Genomic DNA, 18,631 nt, shown 5'->3' on the forward strand with positions numbered 1-18,631 from the left:
TCTTCGGGTAATTGTTACTGTTAGTAAAACGTGAGTTCCTGACTCCTAATTCATTTTCCAAGATGCTGCACACTGGTGATAGTTTGATCAATAAATTATTAAACCTTTTACAGGTATTCCACCACCAGGACCTCGGCCTGGATCTAGTATACCTCCTATGACACAGGCACAGCAGATGAGTGTGCAGAGTGTTAACCGACTTCAAGCACCAGGTGTGACGGCACCAAACCTTCAACCGCCAGTTACTAAACCACTCTTTCCCAGCGCAGGGCAGGTAAGACCACCAGTGAGTACTTATTTCAGCAAGTTCATAATCTGTTTTGATTTAAAATATTATAATTGTGTCTACACTAAAGGGATGGCCCATTACTTGTTCCATTTGACAGCAATGTCAAATTTATTTGCCTGCTAAATTGGCCTTTGTCACTTTTTGTTAAGTGACCATTAAATTAAACAAATATGCGGTCAATCTTTTCTTTGCAAGTACTGTTCTTAGAACAAAAAATTGTTCTCTACCACTGAATTAACATTTGGTCAGGTTTTTAACAAACATGTATACTGCTGTTGACCCTTTAACTAAGCACCATTCACCGATGATCGTTCATATCATGGAGTGAAGTCTTGCTCACATTGTCGCAATTAAGTTACGTTTTGTGGAAATGGTGATGGTAATGTACCAGACTTTGATGGATTGTTGGGCTCGAGGTAATTTACCTAACTTAGATGGACTTCTGGGAACACTAATGTCACTTAGACGGAAGGTTGGGGGTAGGAAAGGTTATCGCTACTAACATACTAAAAATTCACATTTCTGCAAACTCCCCTTCACTCTGACCTAAACGCAACCATACGTCTACTGCACCACAAACTGCACGTACTTCACAACACCAAACATGAGACCAGACCTCAAAACCACATGACTGCTACTGACCAAAACACACCAACACTCGGTGACCGGTTTCTCTCAACTGAACCTGTCAAAAGCACACCAAAGCTATCTTGCTCTGTTCCTCTCAACCCCACTAACAAACCCCCAATCCATCCCATTGCATATCTGCCAGAGTGCCAAGTTGTCCTGGGAGGATAGCTCAGCAGCAACATGCTCGCCTTGGAAACAAGACACAAAGCAAGACAGGTTTGGTCCCCAGTTCCACACTTGGAAACCTCTGAGTATTAAGTACGTTATAAATACGCAACTAAGACCTATTCCTGTAACAGCGCCTCACTGCCCCTGGGCTGTGTGAGTGCTTTAAAATTGCAAATAAAAAAGACCACATACAAGTGGCAAAAGAGTGCAGTATAAGAACATTTAGCATTACATGGTTCCTGGGTTGGATGGTTGCATCTTTACTCTTTTACGTGCGAGTCCGTGATCTCGTTTGACCATGTGCTTGCTTGCATCGAACCTGGTTCCCTAAGTGTTCCTTTGCTCGCCTAGCCATGAGTTTTTTCCAAATGGTTTCTGTTGCCAGTTTTGTATTGAGACGCACAGGAAGGTGTCCAACTAAGGGCTTGGTAAAAGCATTCCACTGAGGCAGTACAAGACACCACTCTTAGTATAAGGCTGTACCACATGAGTTCAGGGTAGCGTAGCCTGAGCAGCCAGGCTTGTCAGAGGGCTGTAAAATTGGTACAAATGAAATTGTAATACAAATGGTCCAAAGAAACACTGTAGTAAAAATAAATGGTTTATTGAAATACAAGTAGGCCCAGAGATATGCCGGCATCTAGTGGAAGCTGCAGAGTTTTAGTTGTTTTTGAAACTCAAAGGGACGTTGACGGGGCGTGCCAGTAATACTATCCCGTGTGACGTCCACTGTACCCATGATCCCTCAAGCGTCGAGATCCCTAAGATTGTTTTTCCCCCGCCATAATAGATGGACGCTTATAGCAGTTCCTTTTGGCAATAAGCCATTGACTTTGTATAATTACGATAGTTTTTCTATCTTTTCATCGACTGCTGTAACACCACGCTGAGGAAAGGGGAATACTGCTGTCAGAGACCATCGCGACAGACCGTACGACCTTGGAAGGCCGCTCCGTACAGACAGTAGGGAGAGAGGGGGGAGGCAATTGTTAGGGGGCCATTTGAGAATGCATATTCTCCCCTTCCTACACTTTGTCGCCTGGCTGCCATCTCCTTCAACCAGAATTGTGGAAAACCCACCATTTAAGTTTTGCCCGAAGTGTAACCATAAAAAAACGTAACCTTTTGTTTGCAACTTGCGTCTCCCGAGAGACCACATCGAAATGTCTTGTGGAGCGTGCAGGCTCTTCAAGCCTAAGACGTTGAAGGACTTTTCCACTAACCGCTGGGCCCACTACGCCAGGCAACTCGAAGCCATGGAGGTAGAGGGAGGCTTCAGCAATGGCAGCGACCCGCACTTTTGGACGGCGAGGGCACGCGTAGCATCAGGTACTCGAGTGCAAGTCCCTGACCCTGTAGGACAGGTCGGCGGCCATGTTGTGGGGACTACACCCGGCAGAGGCAGCACTACAAAGCACACACCAAAAAACACATGCCCCATTCGACAGATGCGTCATTCTCGACAGCGTTCGACACCCCGTGAACGGTCCACTGAGTCCTGGTCCTCTGGGCAATCTCGTTCAAGATCGGCACACGACAGGGCTAAAACGTCGAAAGACTGCAAGCGTGTCGCACGAAAAACACCTTCCGAAGGTTGTTCGTCCGCAGATGAAGCCTTAGCCCCCACACTCGACATTCTTCTATTAATCTGTCAGGCCACAAAAAGTCTGTTTACACCCTCTGGGGCCACAGGGTGGGGAAAAACACCATAAAAATCCTCTAAGACCCCCTCATGGGGACAAGAGTCCAAGGGAATTTTATCCAAGCACATAGAGAAACCAAAGGACTCTAGGCCAAAGCTTATCCTCCTACTAATGAAGATATGGGAAATGCCTGACGTTGTAATCCCCAGTTCAAAGGAATGGTCTTCGCAGGATATCGATAATTATGTGAAGAATGACCTACCTTTATGGCGAATTTCTTTGAAAAAAATCCAGATTACCTTCAAAGTTCAGTCCACCCCTTCCACCTCAGCCCCCTTAACACCCTACTAAGAGTGCTTGCTCTGTCCCCGCATAGGGCAGAATTATAGATCCTGAAGACCATGACTATCTTTCATTTGTGGAAACATCTGACCCTTAAATTATTGAGGGCACAGACTAACTTTATTATGGGGACGATGAGGACCCAAACCAGGAGGCGAACATGTATTCCATAGATTCTCGTATTGATCAGGTATTAATTCCCCTGTAGACAATCAACCGCTCCTCGAAGTCTTAGCCAAAGCGGCAGAACACTTGCGCATTGACACACAGGAGGTACAATTATTGGGAGACAAAAGACAGTAGGGCAGTTTATCCCACTGCTAAAATCTGTGCAACGTAGAATCCAACCTCCTTTGGAGGCACCTAATCTCACACGTGCCGTTAACCACGTGTGGAAAACTGTTCAGTCCTGCACCTTCAGACCCCTTATACATAAAAGGCCAGTTAAAACCAGTTTTTTGGTTACCACCACACAAAAGCGAGCAGGCACACCTAGGGGTGTCACGGTATGGATTTATGGACGGTATGATAACCTTCTTGCCAAGTAACGGTATACCACGGTTATCGCGGTATAGCACACATGTTAAAGTAACCTTAATTAATACTTTGTGACCATTTTTGACTTTTCTTAACAGACTTGCCCCACAAAAAGTTATCTTTTGTATATAAATGTTCTAGTAGAAGTGACAAAAGTGGGCAATTGCTAATTGGGAAAACCAAACTCCCTTCTTCATTTACTGAATGCACTTTGGCTGCACTGAGTGCATAGCAAAAACTGACTGCGCATATCACCAGGGTAAAGAAGCCCTGTTCCCACGCTGGACAAATGTCTGGATGAGGGTATAGGTAGGCATGAACTTCAACCCTTTCTATTGAAGTAGACCCTAAAGCCTTTGTGGGCCCTGTTAAGCCAATAGCATTGTTTAAGGGGTCATTTAGGGTTTCAGCTCCACAACTAGGCTGCTTTTCTTTGTTCTGCTGTTAATGCCCCTTGATAATCTACACACCACAAAATTAAGGCACAGGCTGAGCTGTGTCACTTCAAATGTATATTTGATGGCCAAAGATAAATTGCTCCAAAAGGTGATCAATAATCACAGACCATTTTCACCCTGCTTTCAGCTAGTGGGTGTGGTGCGGCAGTGATATATTTGGAGATTATTCAAATTCAATGATAAAACCAGGGACTTCACCCATTGTAGTATGCATTAGAAAACACGTTCTCCATTATAATCTGTTACAATCTAAAATGTCATTTATATAATCCATAATCCTTATGTTGCACTGAATGAACTAGTTCCTTCTCATTCCTTACAATGTATTGTTTTTGTCAACAGGGATGTCCTTCTGGGATACAAAACTGCCCCACCAGAAACTGTTTGTACCCATAAAACATAGTTAACATTTTCTCACTGCCCCTTTGAATTTGAAAATCATAAACTAACACTGTGTTTGTTATCATATACAGGCTGCGTTCTGCATTTTGAAATGGGTAAGCATGCATCTTCATCCAGATCTAGAGGTACCCTTAACAAAACAGCTGCTTAATGGATATTTCCTGGCAATCACTCCGTATCCCAAAAGTGGGGCCAAAGAAACCATGAACACGTGCAAACATTTTAAATATTTGGTTCATGCTCAGTCACCGCCAAGCCCCTGTGAAAACCAGGACATGGGACATATTCTATTTACTAAAATGGTTCGGGACCTCGTGCAATTGCATACTTCTCTTTTTGGAACAGTCTGCATGCCACGAAAGTAGTCTATAAGCTTAACGGCACTTCAGAAATGTTTTCAAAATGCAGACGGTTGCCATGTAAAAGGAACAAACAACATAGCTCATGTTCGCGTATAAAGCAGCCTTTTTTCAGTATGATTGGACTTTTCTGATGGGTGTAAACTGATAGCATGCAGGTCTGGGCCCTCCACATAGTTGGGCGAGCAGAAGCAAAGACTATCCTTAAGTTTGTTGACCACAGGCCTCTCCTAAACTATATTTAGCACTTTACTTGCAGTGTCCACACTCCAAACCTTGGAGACAGTGGCTCACTGAAATGGCATTTGCCCAAACAAAGCAGCTTGGCCCCAGACCACCACTCAGCTTGTGCAAAGTGTGCTGCAGGACAGGGGTTAATGTGTTCTTCTGTGGAGTGTTCAAAGGGCCTGGACCAAATTGATAGCTTTATGATCCTGCTGGCAGGGTGGTTGCTGTGCAACGGGCCTGCCGATTTGCCTCTCTCTCAAATAACTTTCTGTTTCAATAAGTAACGAAAGCAAAACAAAATGGAAAAAAATACAAAGCTTTCTTTACACACACAGGCTCTGAACATAGACAACAGCCCTTCTCGCATTGCACACGAGAGGCTTTTTGTCATGCAGAAAGTGTTTATTTTTGTGTGGAAAAGGGCCCAAGCAATACAGCAGTGGCACAAGATTCCAATTCCATTTTTCACTGGAGCCTCGTGCAGAATGCAGCTTCGCCTCGTTGACATCAGCTTATCTGTTGTGCTCAGTGGGGGTGTTAGCTTACTTGAAAGTGACAGGCAGCTGCATGCAATTTAAACAAAATAGTAAAGTGGTCCGAACTTCACTGTCTGCGTGTGCAGCCCTGAACAAATCTGCTTTGCTGCCTTGCCTGTCGCCCACGTGTTCATCTGTGTAAGGGGAAGCCACTGAAAACAAAACTGCTTTGATGCTGAACACACACGGTAAACCGGTATGTAGAAGGTCAAGGTTATTGTGATTAAATGAGGAGGGTCACGGTAATTATACCGGTATACCGGTGTACCGTTACACCCCTAGGCACACCCCTTGCTTCCTCCGGATAAGGAGAGCAAGAAAATATATGCAATGGGGAGAAAAGTCGCCTCTTCTGCAGCCTACCAGATGAGAGTTGCTAACAATGCTACACTTTCGGCAAGTTTCTGCGTTACTCAGCCACACCCGAGCCACTTGAATCTCAACTCGCTCCGGTGGCAGCAGACGGAAGAGCTTTATCTACTTGTCTTTACGTCAAATTTCGACGTGGCTGACAATACAGGGAGAGTCTTCGCAGAGGGCACTATTATAAAGAGGCACGCAGGGTTTCGCCAATCAGGCAGAAACACAGGCCACCCTAATAAATATGCCAGTGGAACCTGATGTGCTCTTCGGCAAAGCTGTAGAATACGCACTTAAGAAAGCAAAGGAGTATGACACTCTAAAATCCTTAGGTCAGCTCATGGGGCAAAGAGGTAACCTCCCCCGAGATAAAAGGTCCACTCAGAAGACCATCAGCGGACCCTTCTAGAAGAGATAACAGCGCTTCTAGTAAAGGACGCCATAGAAGTGGTCCCAGCCAACCAGGTAAACGGGGGTATTTATTCAACTTACTTCCTTGTGCCAAAAAAAGATCGAACGATGCGCCCAATATTAGATTTGTGGCCTGCGAACAAGTATGTCCAGCCACAAAAGTTCTGCATGACTACGCTACAAGAGGTAATCCTGCTTCTAAAAAAGATTAAATGGCAACACTGGATATGAAAGATTCCCATTTTCATATTTCAATGGTCCAAGCCCACAGAAGATTCTTGCGTTTCAAGATGGCGAACCAGCACTACCAATTCAAGGTGCTGCCCTTTGGAATAGTCTCGCCTCCAAGGGTATTCACCAAGGTTCTGGCGGTGGTGGCAGCGCACCTCGGCAGACAGGCAATCCCAGTGTACCCTTACTTGGATGACTGGCTCATAACCGTGGAATGAACTGATTTGCAGACAAAACATCCAAACGATAAACCTCCTCCTTCAATTGGGCTTCTCCATCGAGACAAAATCAAGCCTAGTGCCAAGCAGCTCCTAGGAGCTATCCTAAACACAGAGAAATGATAGGTCTTTCCCTCAGAGGAAAGAATGAGGCATTTGTTGCTGCAAATAACACATTATCAGCCCGGCCGCCAGATAAGGGTGCACAAAGCGATGCGTTTAATAGGCATGATAGCATCTAGCATATACCTGGTTCCTCGCGCACGCCTGCGCATGCGTCCCATACAGGAGTGGTTGGCGAAACAATGGTCTCAGGCGAGCGGTTAGTGGGGACGATCTAGTGGTCGTTTTGCTAACACTGGCACAAAATCTTTGCTGGTGGACGAGCGAAAACCTGACTAAGGGGAAGCCCTTCTACGACCCACAGATAAAGGCAGTGATTACAACGGACACCTCACTGGCAGGGTGGGGGCTCAATACCTTCACCACACAGCCCAGGGTCTGTGGTCTCACTGCAGCTCAGAACCACATCAATGTGCTGGAACTTCTGGAAGTATTGAAAGCCTTCCAGGTGTTCAAACCCGATTTAACAAACCTTTTGGTGCAGATCCTAACGGACAGCACCACAGCGATGTTTTATATCAACAAACTGGGGTGCACGCACTCCAAATCTATCCAGACTTGCACAAAAAAATCTGGAAATGGGCACTCAGACGGAAAATGTTCCTATAATCACATGTTCCAGGGGAACTCGACGCTCTAGACTCATTGAGCAGAGATCCCCCCCCCCCTACCAGAGGAACACAAGTCGCGTCTACACAAAGGTCGTAGAACACCTCTTCTCTCAATGGGGTTTTCCAACTATAGACTTACTTGCCACAAGCGAAAATCGTCATTGCCCAGATTTCGCATCCAGGTTCCCTCAGCCATGCTCTAAGGGAAACACCCTATGGATGAACTGGTCAGGGAGGTTTGCTTATGCTTTGCCCCCGACTCCTCATGAGGAAGGTGGTGAGCAAGTTGCACAAAGAATCAATGACGCTAATCCTTCTTGCTCCTATGTGGGCAAGACAACTGTGGTAGCCACATCTGCGCAGACTGGCGATGTGCGAACCCATCAAAATCCTGTGCCAGTACAACCTACTCGCCCAGCACGGAGGACTAACGGTGCACCCACAACCACACACTATGAACTTTGCAGCATGGCTCCTGAAGTCCGAGAGTTCGAACCTCTCAATCTACCACAGATGTATGGATATCTTGAGGGAATCAAGAAAACCGAACACTAGGCACTGTTACTATGATAAATGGTAACTATTTGTAATTTGGTGCCAGAATAATCAAATCAACCCCATTGATTGTACTCCTTTAACCATTCTAACCTATATGCTCTACTTACTGGATGCAGGGTTAGTGTTTACCTCACTAAAAGTACATCTGGCGGCTTTGCCAGCCTACACCACTCCCATAGCATGGTCACATGGTGGAAGGTACTAGTCATCAAAGCATTTATGGAAGGGGTAAAGAGACTTCACCCTCCAATTTCTAACCCACCGCCAGGTTGGGACCTTAATGTGGTACTCGCTAAGCTCATGGGACACCCTTTGAGCCTATGCACAAGTCTAGTCTCAAACACCTGACTTGACTGCCTTCTTAGTAGCCCTCACTTCCATAAGAAGGGTCAGTGAAATCCAAGCTGTCAGTGCAGGATCCTTTCTTTACCATACAGGACAAACTGGTATACGCACCCACCCTAGGTTCTCACCTAAATTAATTTCCAAATTCCATGTAAACCAGTCTATTGAGCTACAGGCTTTCTTCCATGAACCCAACAGCTCAGCTGAGGTGAAACTCCACACACTAGATGTGAGGAGGGCGTTCCTCTACTACATAGACCAGACCGCTAAGAAAGACAGATCAGCTGTTTGTCTCCATAGCATGAGGCAGAGAAATCTCTAGGTGGATGGTCAGATGTATCCAACTGTGCTATTTCCTTTCAAGACACTGCCTTTTACGCCAAGGGCTCACCCAACAAGAGGCACTGGAGCCACTCTGGCTTTCATTGCAAATGTCCCCTTGGACAGTATTTGCAGCTACATGGTGCTCTATACATACATTCACTCAGCACTAGTGCATTGACATCAATCCAAGACAGATACACAAGTGGGACAAGCTATTCTAAGATATTTATTCGCTCATGAACCTTCTCACATCCCACCTCCTTCTACTGCTTGCTAATCTATGGACAGCATGTGATTGAAGCAGATTCCACAAGCCTCAGAAGGGATAAATTACTCACCGTAATCGTATTTCGAGGGGATTGGGTCCTCCGACGTATTCCATATCTATGACATTATCTGGAATACGTCGTCGGACCATCCCATCGAAAGAACGTTACCAGGTAAGAAAGTAACTTGTTCTTCTGATGCTTGTTTCTGCTTGGATTCACATGCAATTCACCCTTCTCTCCCCTTGGAGAGAAGGTACATGGATGCTTATGAGCTGGTCTAATACGTATGCTTGGATACAACTATACTCGCGCTACACCTCATGTCAGAAAAATACAATCCGAGGGACCTCGACACGTGAGGGATCATGGGTACAGTGGACGTCGCACTAGGGATAGTATTACTGGCACGCACTGTCGACGTCTCTTTTCGAGTTTCGAAAACTGTAATACTCTGCAGCTTCCACTAGATGTCGGCACAGCATGTGAATCTAAGCAGATGCAAGCATCAGAAATACTATTACGGTGAGTAATGTATCCCATATATGTCAAACAAATAGTTACTTTTTTGATTACTTTCAGTAATCCAGTTGTACTGTGACGCTCAGCAAGAGATCACATGGTAATATCAACTGGGCAGTATACTTTTCTGATCTAGCGAGAAACCTATTCTAGGAATAGTATTAACCTATAACTCTGATTCAGGTTAAGTTATTCTAGGGGAGTTGGACCTTGAGGTCTAATATTCATTTAGTTGCTTTTCAGTTCAGACTAACGAAAGTGATTAACTTATTTTAGGATAACGGTTGCGCTTAAGGGGACACTCGTACATGTATCCTAACGGGAATAGTGAAAGTGTTAAGGAGAATTCTCATTTCTGTGCTAATTCCCTTCAACCTTAGACCCCCAGCTCTTTTGCTGGACTGTTGGATTTTTTCATTTTAACCCTGCAGTGAGTGTTATGAAGAATTCTCAAATGTGCAAATTCCCCCTAACTTAGACCCCCAGCAACTCTTCTGGATTTTGAGGACTTGATTTTTTTAACCTGGGGAGAGTGACCTTTACTTTTGTCTAGCTTCTGATGTAACATTTTTGTTACCCTTTCCTCACTGAATGGCTGGTGGCAGTGGTTTTGTTTGAACTACCCTGGTATGTCTTTACTGCAGGCTGCATTAGCTCCTGCGGTTGTTTTACCGGAGCCGCAATCTTTTTCAAAATGGCGCAGAGCCATCTTTGACGAAATTACCACCGATCTTCTTTTTTCAACAGTTTTTTGTGGAAAGGGCCTAGAGATTTTCTCTGCGCGCAAAACCAGGTTTGGTCTTTGTTCATTTTGCCTTTGGTGGGCTTCAGGAGTGAAACCCGTCTCTGGCTCCAGAGTCTGGGGTAGGCAGGAAGTGAGGGAGGTGCCTGAAACTGTGCTTAGCCTCCTAGTAGACCCAAATTCACTCTGGTGTGATTGGCTGGCTGACTGTCCGGCAAGGACAGCCACCCTGATGGGTGAGTGCCAGTTAGGCCGGAATGAATGGGAGAGAACTGAATAAAAGGAGTCTTTTGGCTTGGAAGGCAGTCAACCACTGGACGAAGGAACCAAAGAGCTTGAAGAGGACGCCTGCTGTAACTCATGGACCATTGGTTTGCCCGGGGAAGCCCTGCTGTAGTGCTGATACGCCAAGTTCTCATCGGAGAAGCCCCTGCAAGGACTACTTCTTCCCTTGAATTGGTGGGACCAATCAACTCCAAAATAAGCCCCTGGACATCCATCTTGGAGCCGGTTGAATTTCCAGAGTTGCTACTGGAAACCGTATAGCCAGGAAGGAACACCAGATTGTGTTGCTTTTAAGCTGGCCTGCCTTGAGCTTTTGGAAGATCCTCCGCACTACCAAGAAGCAGGACTGACCAAGCCTGAGCCCCCTCAACAGTGTGGGACCCCAGAAGCAAGCAAAATCATCTCAACAGCCACTAACCATGGTGTAGCTATTTGTGGTAGAAACGAGGTGCTGAAACACGAAACAGCCACTGAAATTGAAGTTTGCTGATTGCCAGTTTTGACAGTCAGTGCATTGCAGGAGTCTCCCAACGTCCCTCTTGTCCTCACGAATGAGGCCCAGGAACAGTGAGATCTGCAGGGCTGCACTTGAACAGAAGTGATCAGCTGCATCTTTTATTCATTGCCAAGGTACTGTAAAACAAGCTGAAGAACTTGCCTCTTATTGTAGAGTTGCTTGAAACTTCTACAACTCACAAGTCTAATCAGCTTGTGGCCCTGCATTTGATTCTTCTTTTCATCAGACTCCTAAGAACTTGTGCAAAGACTTCTCCATTTACTTGCCAGAAGTGCTTCATCCTATACGACTTTTGCCCATTGACTTGGGCTTAGCCTATTGAATTGTATGCCTCTTGGAGAATCTAAGTGTTTGCCTACTTAAGAATATTTGTGATCTCTTGTGTTCTAATAACCTTTACCTTTTAACAATTTCTAAAAGTATTCTGAAAGCTAACAGTAAGGTAATATTGTCCCCAACACCCTAGTTATGAAGTCACCTATGGGTCTAGGTGATTTTATTTATTCACATTTTGAAAGCGCACAGCAGCCCTTAGGAATTGTGGCGCTGTTACAGAAAGTCTTGCTGGTTACTTGAGAAGCTACATGTCCGTCATTGGTTGCAGTGCATAGCAGAGCGTTTACATACACAGTATAGTTTACACAGGAGGTGGTTACATGGTCATCCTTGGAAGCAAAATATATAGGGACTCTAAATGCATGCAGTGGGACAGTAGGGGCTAGTTAAATTGTGTTTTTGAGGAGTTTGCGAAAAATGGATAAGGAGGGTTCGGCTCTTGGGAAGGGCGTTCCATAGTTTGGATGCAATTTTTGGAAAGCCAATGGCTCTAGCATTTTCTCTTTTGACAGAGGGAACTGTTGGTTGGCATGGTGACTTGTTTTGGGGTGTGTGGAGGTGTTCCGGAGTATGGTTTCAGATGGGTATTAGGGGGGCAGAGAGATTGATGCATTTGTGATGGGGTGAGGATCTTGAAGTTGATAATTTCCTTTACTGGGAGCCAGTGGGCATCTAGCCTGGTCTGGGTGATGTGGTCTCTTTTGGGGATGGAGAGAGCTGGGCAGAGCGCATTGTTTTGAACTGAGTTTTTTGCAGAAGTGCCTGCCAGGAGGGCATTGCAGTAGTCCAGTTTCGCTCCTATTGTGGCGCGGGCGATGGAGAGCCTGTTTAGAATGGTTAGAAAGGGTTTAATGGTGTGCCGATGCAGAAGCAATCGCGTTAACCTGACGAGACGGAGTGAGTCCATGTGTACTCGACGGTCTTTACTGAGGTGGAGACCAGTATGTTTGTTATCAATGTTGAAGTGTTTGTATTTTATGTTGAGTTTGGGCAGTGTTTCCTTGGGACCTACTGGAATGATCTGTTTTGTCACCAGTTAACCAAAGGCTTGGATGGTGTAGTAGATTTGAAGGAGGGCAGCTGCATCATGGTCATATGAGCCAGTGAAAGGGAGGAGGACTTTAGTTTCGTCGGCATAGTATGCAGAGCAAGTCCAACATGTCAATGTTTTGTTAATAGACTGTAGATGGTAGGCGCAGTGCAAGAGCCCTGTGGCACACCAGTAGATGGTGGTGGGAGCTGCATTGGCCTGATCGGAGTGGCTTTGAGGAGCGGGCTGCATTGGAGATGTGTGTGTGTGTGATCCCAAAAGGGTCTTCAGTGGTTCAGAAACTTGTACAGTATTGAAGTGTTTTTGTGTTACTGGTATATTTCTCCCTTCTAAAGAAGTTTATAGCTGACTTTTATGCAAGAAACCTTAAGAGTAAGAGTTTATTTGAATACCTGTAACTGTGAATCTTTGTAACTCCACTACAGCTCACATTTACCCTCTTGAGATAAGCCTGGCTGCTCAACACGCTACCAAAACTGCCTGGCTGCTCAACACGCTACCAAAACTGTGTAGTACAATATTATGCCAAAGTTTGGGTTGCCTATACCTGTAGTCATAGTTGTTTGTAGTGTTCTCAGAGGGTACTGCATTCAAATGTTGCCTAACAGTGAGTGCCCTCGTGTTTTGATCTAATTTGGATTTTATATTTCCTATGTTTTTGGAGTCTGACAGACTCAATAGGCATTTACTTTTTGTATGGTGACGCACTGCACCTTCAGGGCAGTGTCGCAGAGAAATCCTTTAGATTTCTCATATAAATACTTTTTTTTTCTTGGGTTAACTATAGTTCCCAAAAAATAGTAAAGTGAAATTGACTTGACTTTTTCTTTGTAGGTCCAGCACACCCCATCTGATGCAGAGTGCTGTGGGGGTTACTTACTAGCCCCTTTTCCTACTTATGTAATGTTACCCTCACTACTTTGTTAGGCAAGATTGTATGCAGTACTCTTTGGTTGCACTACAAGAACCCTGACCTCCTGGCAATAGGAACTCAACCTTTGGTATAAATCTGTACTACACAGGTTGGTAGCATGTTGAGCAGCCAGCTGATCTCAAGAGGTGTCAATGTGAGCTGTAGGGGTTAGAAATTCAGTGACAAGTAGTCAAACTCTTAAACCCAAGGTTTCTTAAACAATTTTTAATTTAACATTCAGTTTGAACAATATAATAGTAAAACGCAAATACACTCCAAAATACTCTAGATAATTCTAAATCAGTAAGAACCCTTTTGGGATGGCGCACACACTTCCTACACCCTCAGGTGACTTTAGTAACTAGGATCCTGTGGACATTAATATACCACTGTTTGTATTTAGAACCAGATTTAAGAGCGGGATTCTCGAGGGGAATTCGGAGCTTCAGCAGAGCAGCAGGGCTTCACTGGGCAAACCAACGGTCCAGGAGATGCAGCAGGCTTTTCTTCCAAGTTCTTCTTCGGATTCCTTCGTTCAGTAGTCTACTCTGCCTTCCAAGCCAAAAAGCCTCGCCTTTTATGCAAGTTTCTTCCACTCATTTCAGCCTAGCTGTCACCCAATAGGGTGGCTGTCCTTGCCAGACAGCCAGTAGTCTAATCACCTAGGAGTGCATTCCTGTCTCCTAGGAGACTAAGCACAGGGAGTTTCGGGCACCTTCCTTCCTGCCCCTACCGGACAACCTGGAGGAAGAGGCGGGCTTCACGCGTGAATCCCGGCAAAGACCAAACAAAGGGACCAAACCTGGCGAAAATAGACTGGGGCCATTTTGACAAAAATGGTACCCTTGAGTGCTTTACTGCAGCTGTGAGCGCAGTAAACCACTGCAACCAGCCAATCATCGAGGAAAGGGTAACATTGCTGCATGAGAAGCTAGACAAAGGGGATACTAAGTAACCCCTCCAGCACCCTATTGTAAGATAGTATGTGCTGGGGTCTAGAAAGTTACACTTCACTGCTCTTAGACAGTTTATCCAAGAGAAGGTATTTAAACCTTGGTGAAATCTGGAAGACTTCCTGTGCCACTGCACTGAAGGTACTGTGTGACACAATGTAAAAGATGCCTATGGAGTTTGTCAGACTCCCCAACCAAAAGAAAGTGTTCAAATCACATTAAAATACATGAGTGTTGGAAAAAGGGTCTCCTCTCTCCAGGTTAAATATTCAAGTCCTCAAAATTCAGCGAAGTTGCTGGGGGTCTCTAAGGTAGAGAGAAATTGGCACATTTCTGAGCATTCTCCCTAACACTTTAAATGGCTCGAAGTGGTTTAATTTTCCTACCATTTGTGCTTTTTAACTGCAGGTTGAACCTTCAGGTGTAGTATAGCACCCATGGGTGACCATTGTCAAAAAGGCCCAGTCTTCTTTTTTCGATGTTTTCTGTTTGTGAGGTCGGTCTTGGGTTTTACTCTGCGTGCCACACCAGGTTTGACCCATTAGTTTTGCCTCTGGTTGGCTAGAGTAATAAAACACGCCTCTGGCTCCAGTGTGCCTGCAAGGGCAGAAAGTGAGGGAGTTGCCGAAAATCCACTGTCCTTCGTCTACATGGTTACCTGAATGCACCCAGTCCTGATTGGCTGTCTGCCCTTGCAGGACAGCCACCCTGCTGTGTGATTGGCAGCTAGGCTGTGCCTGAATGGGAGAAACCTGCTTAAAAGGCGAGGGTTTTGGAACTGAGGACCAAGTCGACCGCTGAGGACGACCTGACAAACCTTGAACTAAGCTTGCTGCATCCTCCTGGACCGTTGAACTGCCCAGTGAAGCCCTGCTGCAGTGCTGAAACATTTTTTTCTCATCGACAAGAGAAGCTCCGGAAAGGACTTCTTCCCTTGAGTTAGTGGGACTGAAACTGCTCTCCCTGCTGTAGTTCACTGTAGCTGCAACAGTGCCAGGGGACAGGAACACCAGAACAGAGTGCATTGTTTTTAAGCCGGACCCGAGCTCCAGGAAGATCCTCTGGACTCCTCGAAGCAGGACTGCCAATGCCTGAGCCACCAGAACAAAGTGCTGGGCCCCAAAAGCAAGGTGAGCTTATAAGGTGTCCAAGAACCGCGCTGGTGCTATTTGTGAGTAGCTGAAACCACTAAGTGCTGCTCATCTGAATTGTGTCCATTCCTACCGCTGACCTTCAAACCGTAGTGCAGGAGTCCCTAGACATCTTCCTTGTCCCCACAACTGAGACCCAGGAACAACACTATCTGCTAGGCTACAACAGGCCAGCTGCAACCTTGCTTCAGACTCAAGGTACTGTGTAACTAGGTATACTTGCCTCTGGTTGTGTAGCTTTCTTGTTCTCGCTGGAGACTTGCATTTGCTGCCTTTTGCAGAGTTGCATGCAACTTTGTTTCTCAAAAACTCCCAGCTTGTGGCCCAACAGTTATTGTTTTTGCTACAAAACTCGCTTTTCCATTGTGCAAGACTTTTGTGCGATCTTCAAGAAGTGCCTCAGCTTGCCTAGACTTTGCTCAACTGACATTTGCTGTCCTGGCTCCCTGTAGAATCTTCTTACACTCGGACTGTGTTGATCTGTTCCTCAAGAAGTCCTACATACCTTGCTTGTATAGCTGGGAAAGGGTTAACCTACATTTCATTGGGGGATTGTAAAGTACTTGCCTATTTTGAGAAACTTGCTAACCATTGTTCCTTCCCTAACGTTCCCTTTTTCCACAACTCCAGTATTGCGTTTAAATGTGATATATGAAATGTCCAGTGTCCTAGCTATTGAAGTCACCTCAAGGTGTAGGAAGTGTGTGTGTGACATCCCAAAAGGGTAACTAAACTGAACATGGATTTGATTGTTGCCAATTGCCCTTTCTAAAGCAGGCTTATTTTAAAACTGACAAATTAATAATTATTTAATCAAGGATCCTTGAGTATAAGTGTTTGAATACAGGTCACTGTGAATCTGTTTTGCAACCCTACAGCTTGCATTTACCCCTCTTGAGATAAGGCTGGCTGCTCACTCTACCAACTTGTGTAGTACAGGCCTATACCAAAGGTTGGGGTTACCGATTGCCAAGAGGATAAGGCTGGTGTAGTCTCACACAGGGTTACTACATACAAACTTGCCTAACATCCACCTGTTTGCCATTCAGTGGAAGTGAACTGCAAATGCCCTTACCCCACTTCTCTCCTGTTGTCACCATCCAACAGCTTGCTTATGGTGGCCAGAGTGAGGGAGAAACATCTGTAGAGGAGCAACGCATGCAGTTCATCTCTTGTGAGAAACTGATCGGATACCAGCAGGGTCAACAATGAATGGATTTTCATAACTAGCCCTAAGGGAGGGTTATGAGATGATGCCATATTATAATGGAAATTACACTTGAATCTAGCCAAACGGGTAGCTGAGCAGTAAGGATAAGTCTTCATGAGATATGGGGCTGGTGTAGTGTTAGAATCACACATGGCACTCGTACAAATAAAGTTAGGCAGGATTTATAAAAAATATTCTTTATTAGCCCTTAACCTATGCAATGAATATCAGCTGTATACGGATGACCGTAGGTTGTGGGGACAAAGCAATATTAACTCTTGCGAACTCTGCATACGCGACCAACTAGGTTGACGGAAAACCCAATCTGAGGGACCTCGACGAGTGAGGGCTTTTGGGTACACTACATGTCATGTTAGGAATAGTGTTAGTCATGCCCATGTCGACGTCCCCTTTCGACCTTCGACCTTCGATGGAAAGATGCAATACTCTGCGATTTCCACTAGATGTCAGACTATGCAAAGATGTTGGACTATAAGCGCAGCATGTGACTAAGCAGATGCAACCATCAGAATTGCTTTTACTGAGTAATGCATGTTGTACTACTAACTCACACCTGTGCATGCATACACCAAAGTGACCCCGATGTCACCAACGCTTTAATTCTAAAACGGTCATTTGACACTTCTCACGTAACTATTATGCAGTAAAGGAGGGGTTACAATGAAAGTTAACATGAGGAATAGTAATTAAGTCAGTTTATAATCTTATAGCACAGTAAAACCATAGACAAGTTGCATATTGCCTTAAAATATAGCCCTTCTAGTAGAAACGTGACCAGCAAATACTTTAGCTAAAGGGTCAGGAGCTCTTTAAGAGGAAAACCAGTATTGGTAGATATCAAGCCCCTTGTCGCTGCTTGTGCTTTGAATCCCTGCCCCCTATAACTGGTGGAAATACGTTTTGGCACCCCATACCTTACCGCTTGAGGATCTGTGCCTTGGGAAGTTTCTCTGGACCAGCTGGTGGACTGCCCAGTTCTCCCCTGGGCTACCTTGCTGCAGTAGTCACCTTTTCTGAGTACATCCTTGGAGCATGAATGATCTGCATTTTCAGTTTTCTGGCATCCCCAGAAGCCATGCTGGGCCTGCTTCTTTGTTGATCCATTGAGGATCACCTGTTGTCACCAGACTGTTTTGACCCCTTTTGCAAACTGTCGTTTTTGCTTCCTAAAGAATCATGGAGTGGCCTGCCCCACAGAAGCAGTCTCTTCTTGGCAAGGAACTTCAGCCTCAAGGTGCATGTAACAAATTCAAGCACTCCAACTGACGCTAAGGGACTGTTAATTTATTTTTATACTGTGCACTTTTACCACCGGAGTGGTCCCATCTGCGCTCTGGTGCATCTGTAAAGCAAGAGGGTAAGGGGAGGTGTAAGTAGGACTGAGCTGGAGAAAAGAGCAAGAGAGCTGTGATATGCCGTTAACAGCTTCAGTCGGTAATATCTGCTGTTGTGCAAGGCTGTGTGGTTTATTGTGGGAAGTTTGCACGGATTGTTGTGCTGTAGTGGTATGGTTTAGTGCAGAGTTTGAGGTGTATGCAACAGGATGAGTATTAGTAGGGTTGGTGGTGGTACCCTATCCCCTCCGTTTCAACTTTCTACGGCACATATCCCGTCCCTGTTGTGTACATTATGGTGTGCTACAATTACCACTCATATATTGTGTGGGTCGTTAAGATTTTAATTTCAGTGAAATCTTCCTGACCTGTGTCAACCCCAGAAACTTTGGGACTTTGAACTTTTTAATTCTGTTTGGTTTCTGTGTTTTCTTTTAGTTATGGAGTTTTAGATGGCTCCATAGGCATCATATTTTCATGTGTTAACAGCACCCTCAGTGCAGTGACGCAGGGATGTCTTTTTAGACTTAACAAATGTTTAAATACCTTCTCTGGGA

The 18,631-nt window shown here is 45.2% G+C and overlaps 1 protein-coding gene across 4 annotated transcripts in view; it reads left to right on the forward strand.

Annotated features, from left to right (window-relative positions):
• The window catches only part of ZNF207 (zinc finger protein 207), a 161,016-nt gene that overhangs the window by 99,084 nt on the left and 43,301 nt on the right, over positions 1-18,631 (forward strand). For 2 of the 4 annotated variants that reach the window (XM_069654986.1, XM_069654988.1), the window contains exon 7: positions 114-286. In XM_069654986.1, coding sequence (XP_069511087.1) covers positions 114-286 — 173 coding nt within the window. The remainder of the gene's footprint in view (positions 1-113; positions 287-18,631) is intronic. The other 2 variants (XM_069654987.1, XM_069654989.1) reach the window with 1 other exon arrangement.

This window comes from Ambystoma mexicanum, chromosome 3q, assembly GCF_040938575.1.
Source record: "Ambystoma mexicanum isolate Mex_15411 chromosome 3q, UKY_AmexF1_1, whole genome shotgun sequence".
NCBI classification, from domain to species: domain Eukaryota; kingdom Metazoa; phylum Chordata; class Amphibia; order Caudata; family Ambystomatidae; genus Ambystoma; species Ambystoma mexicanum.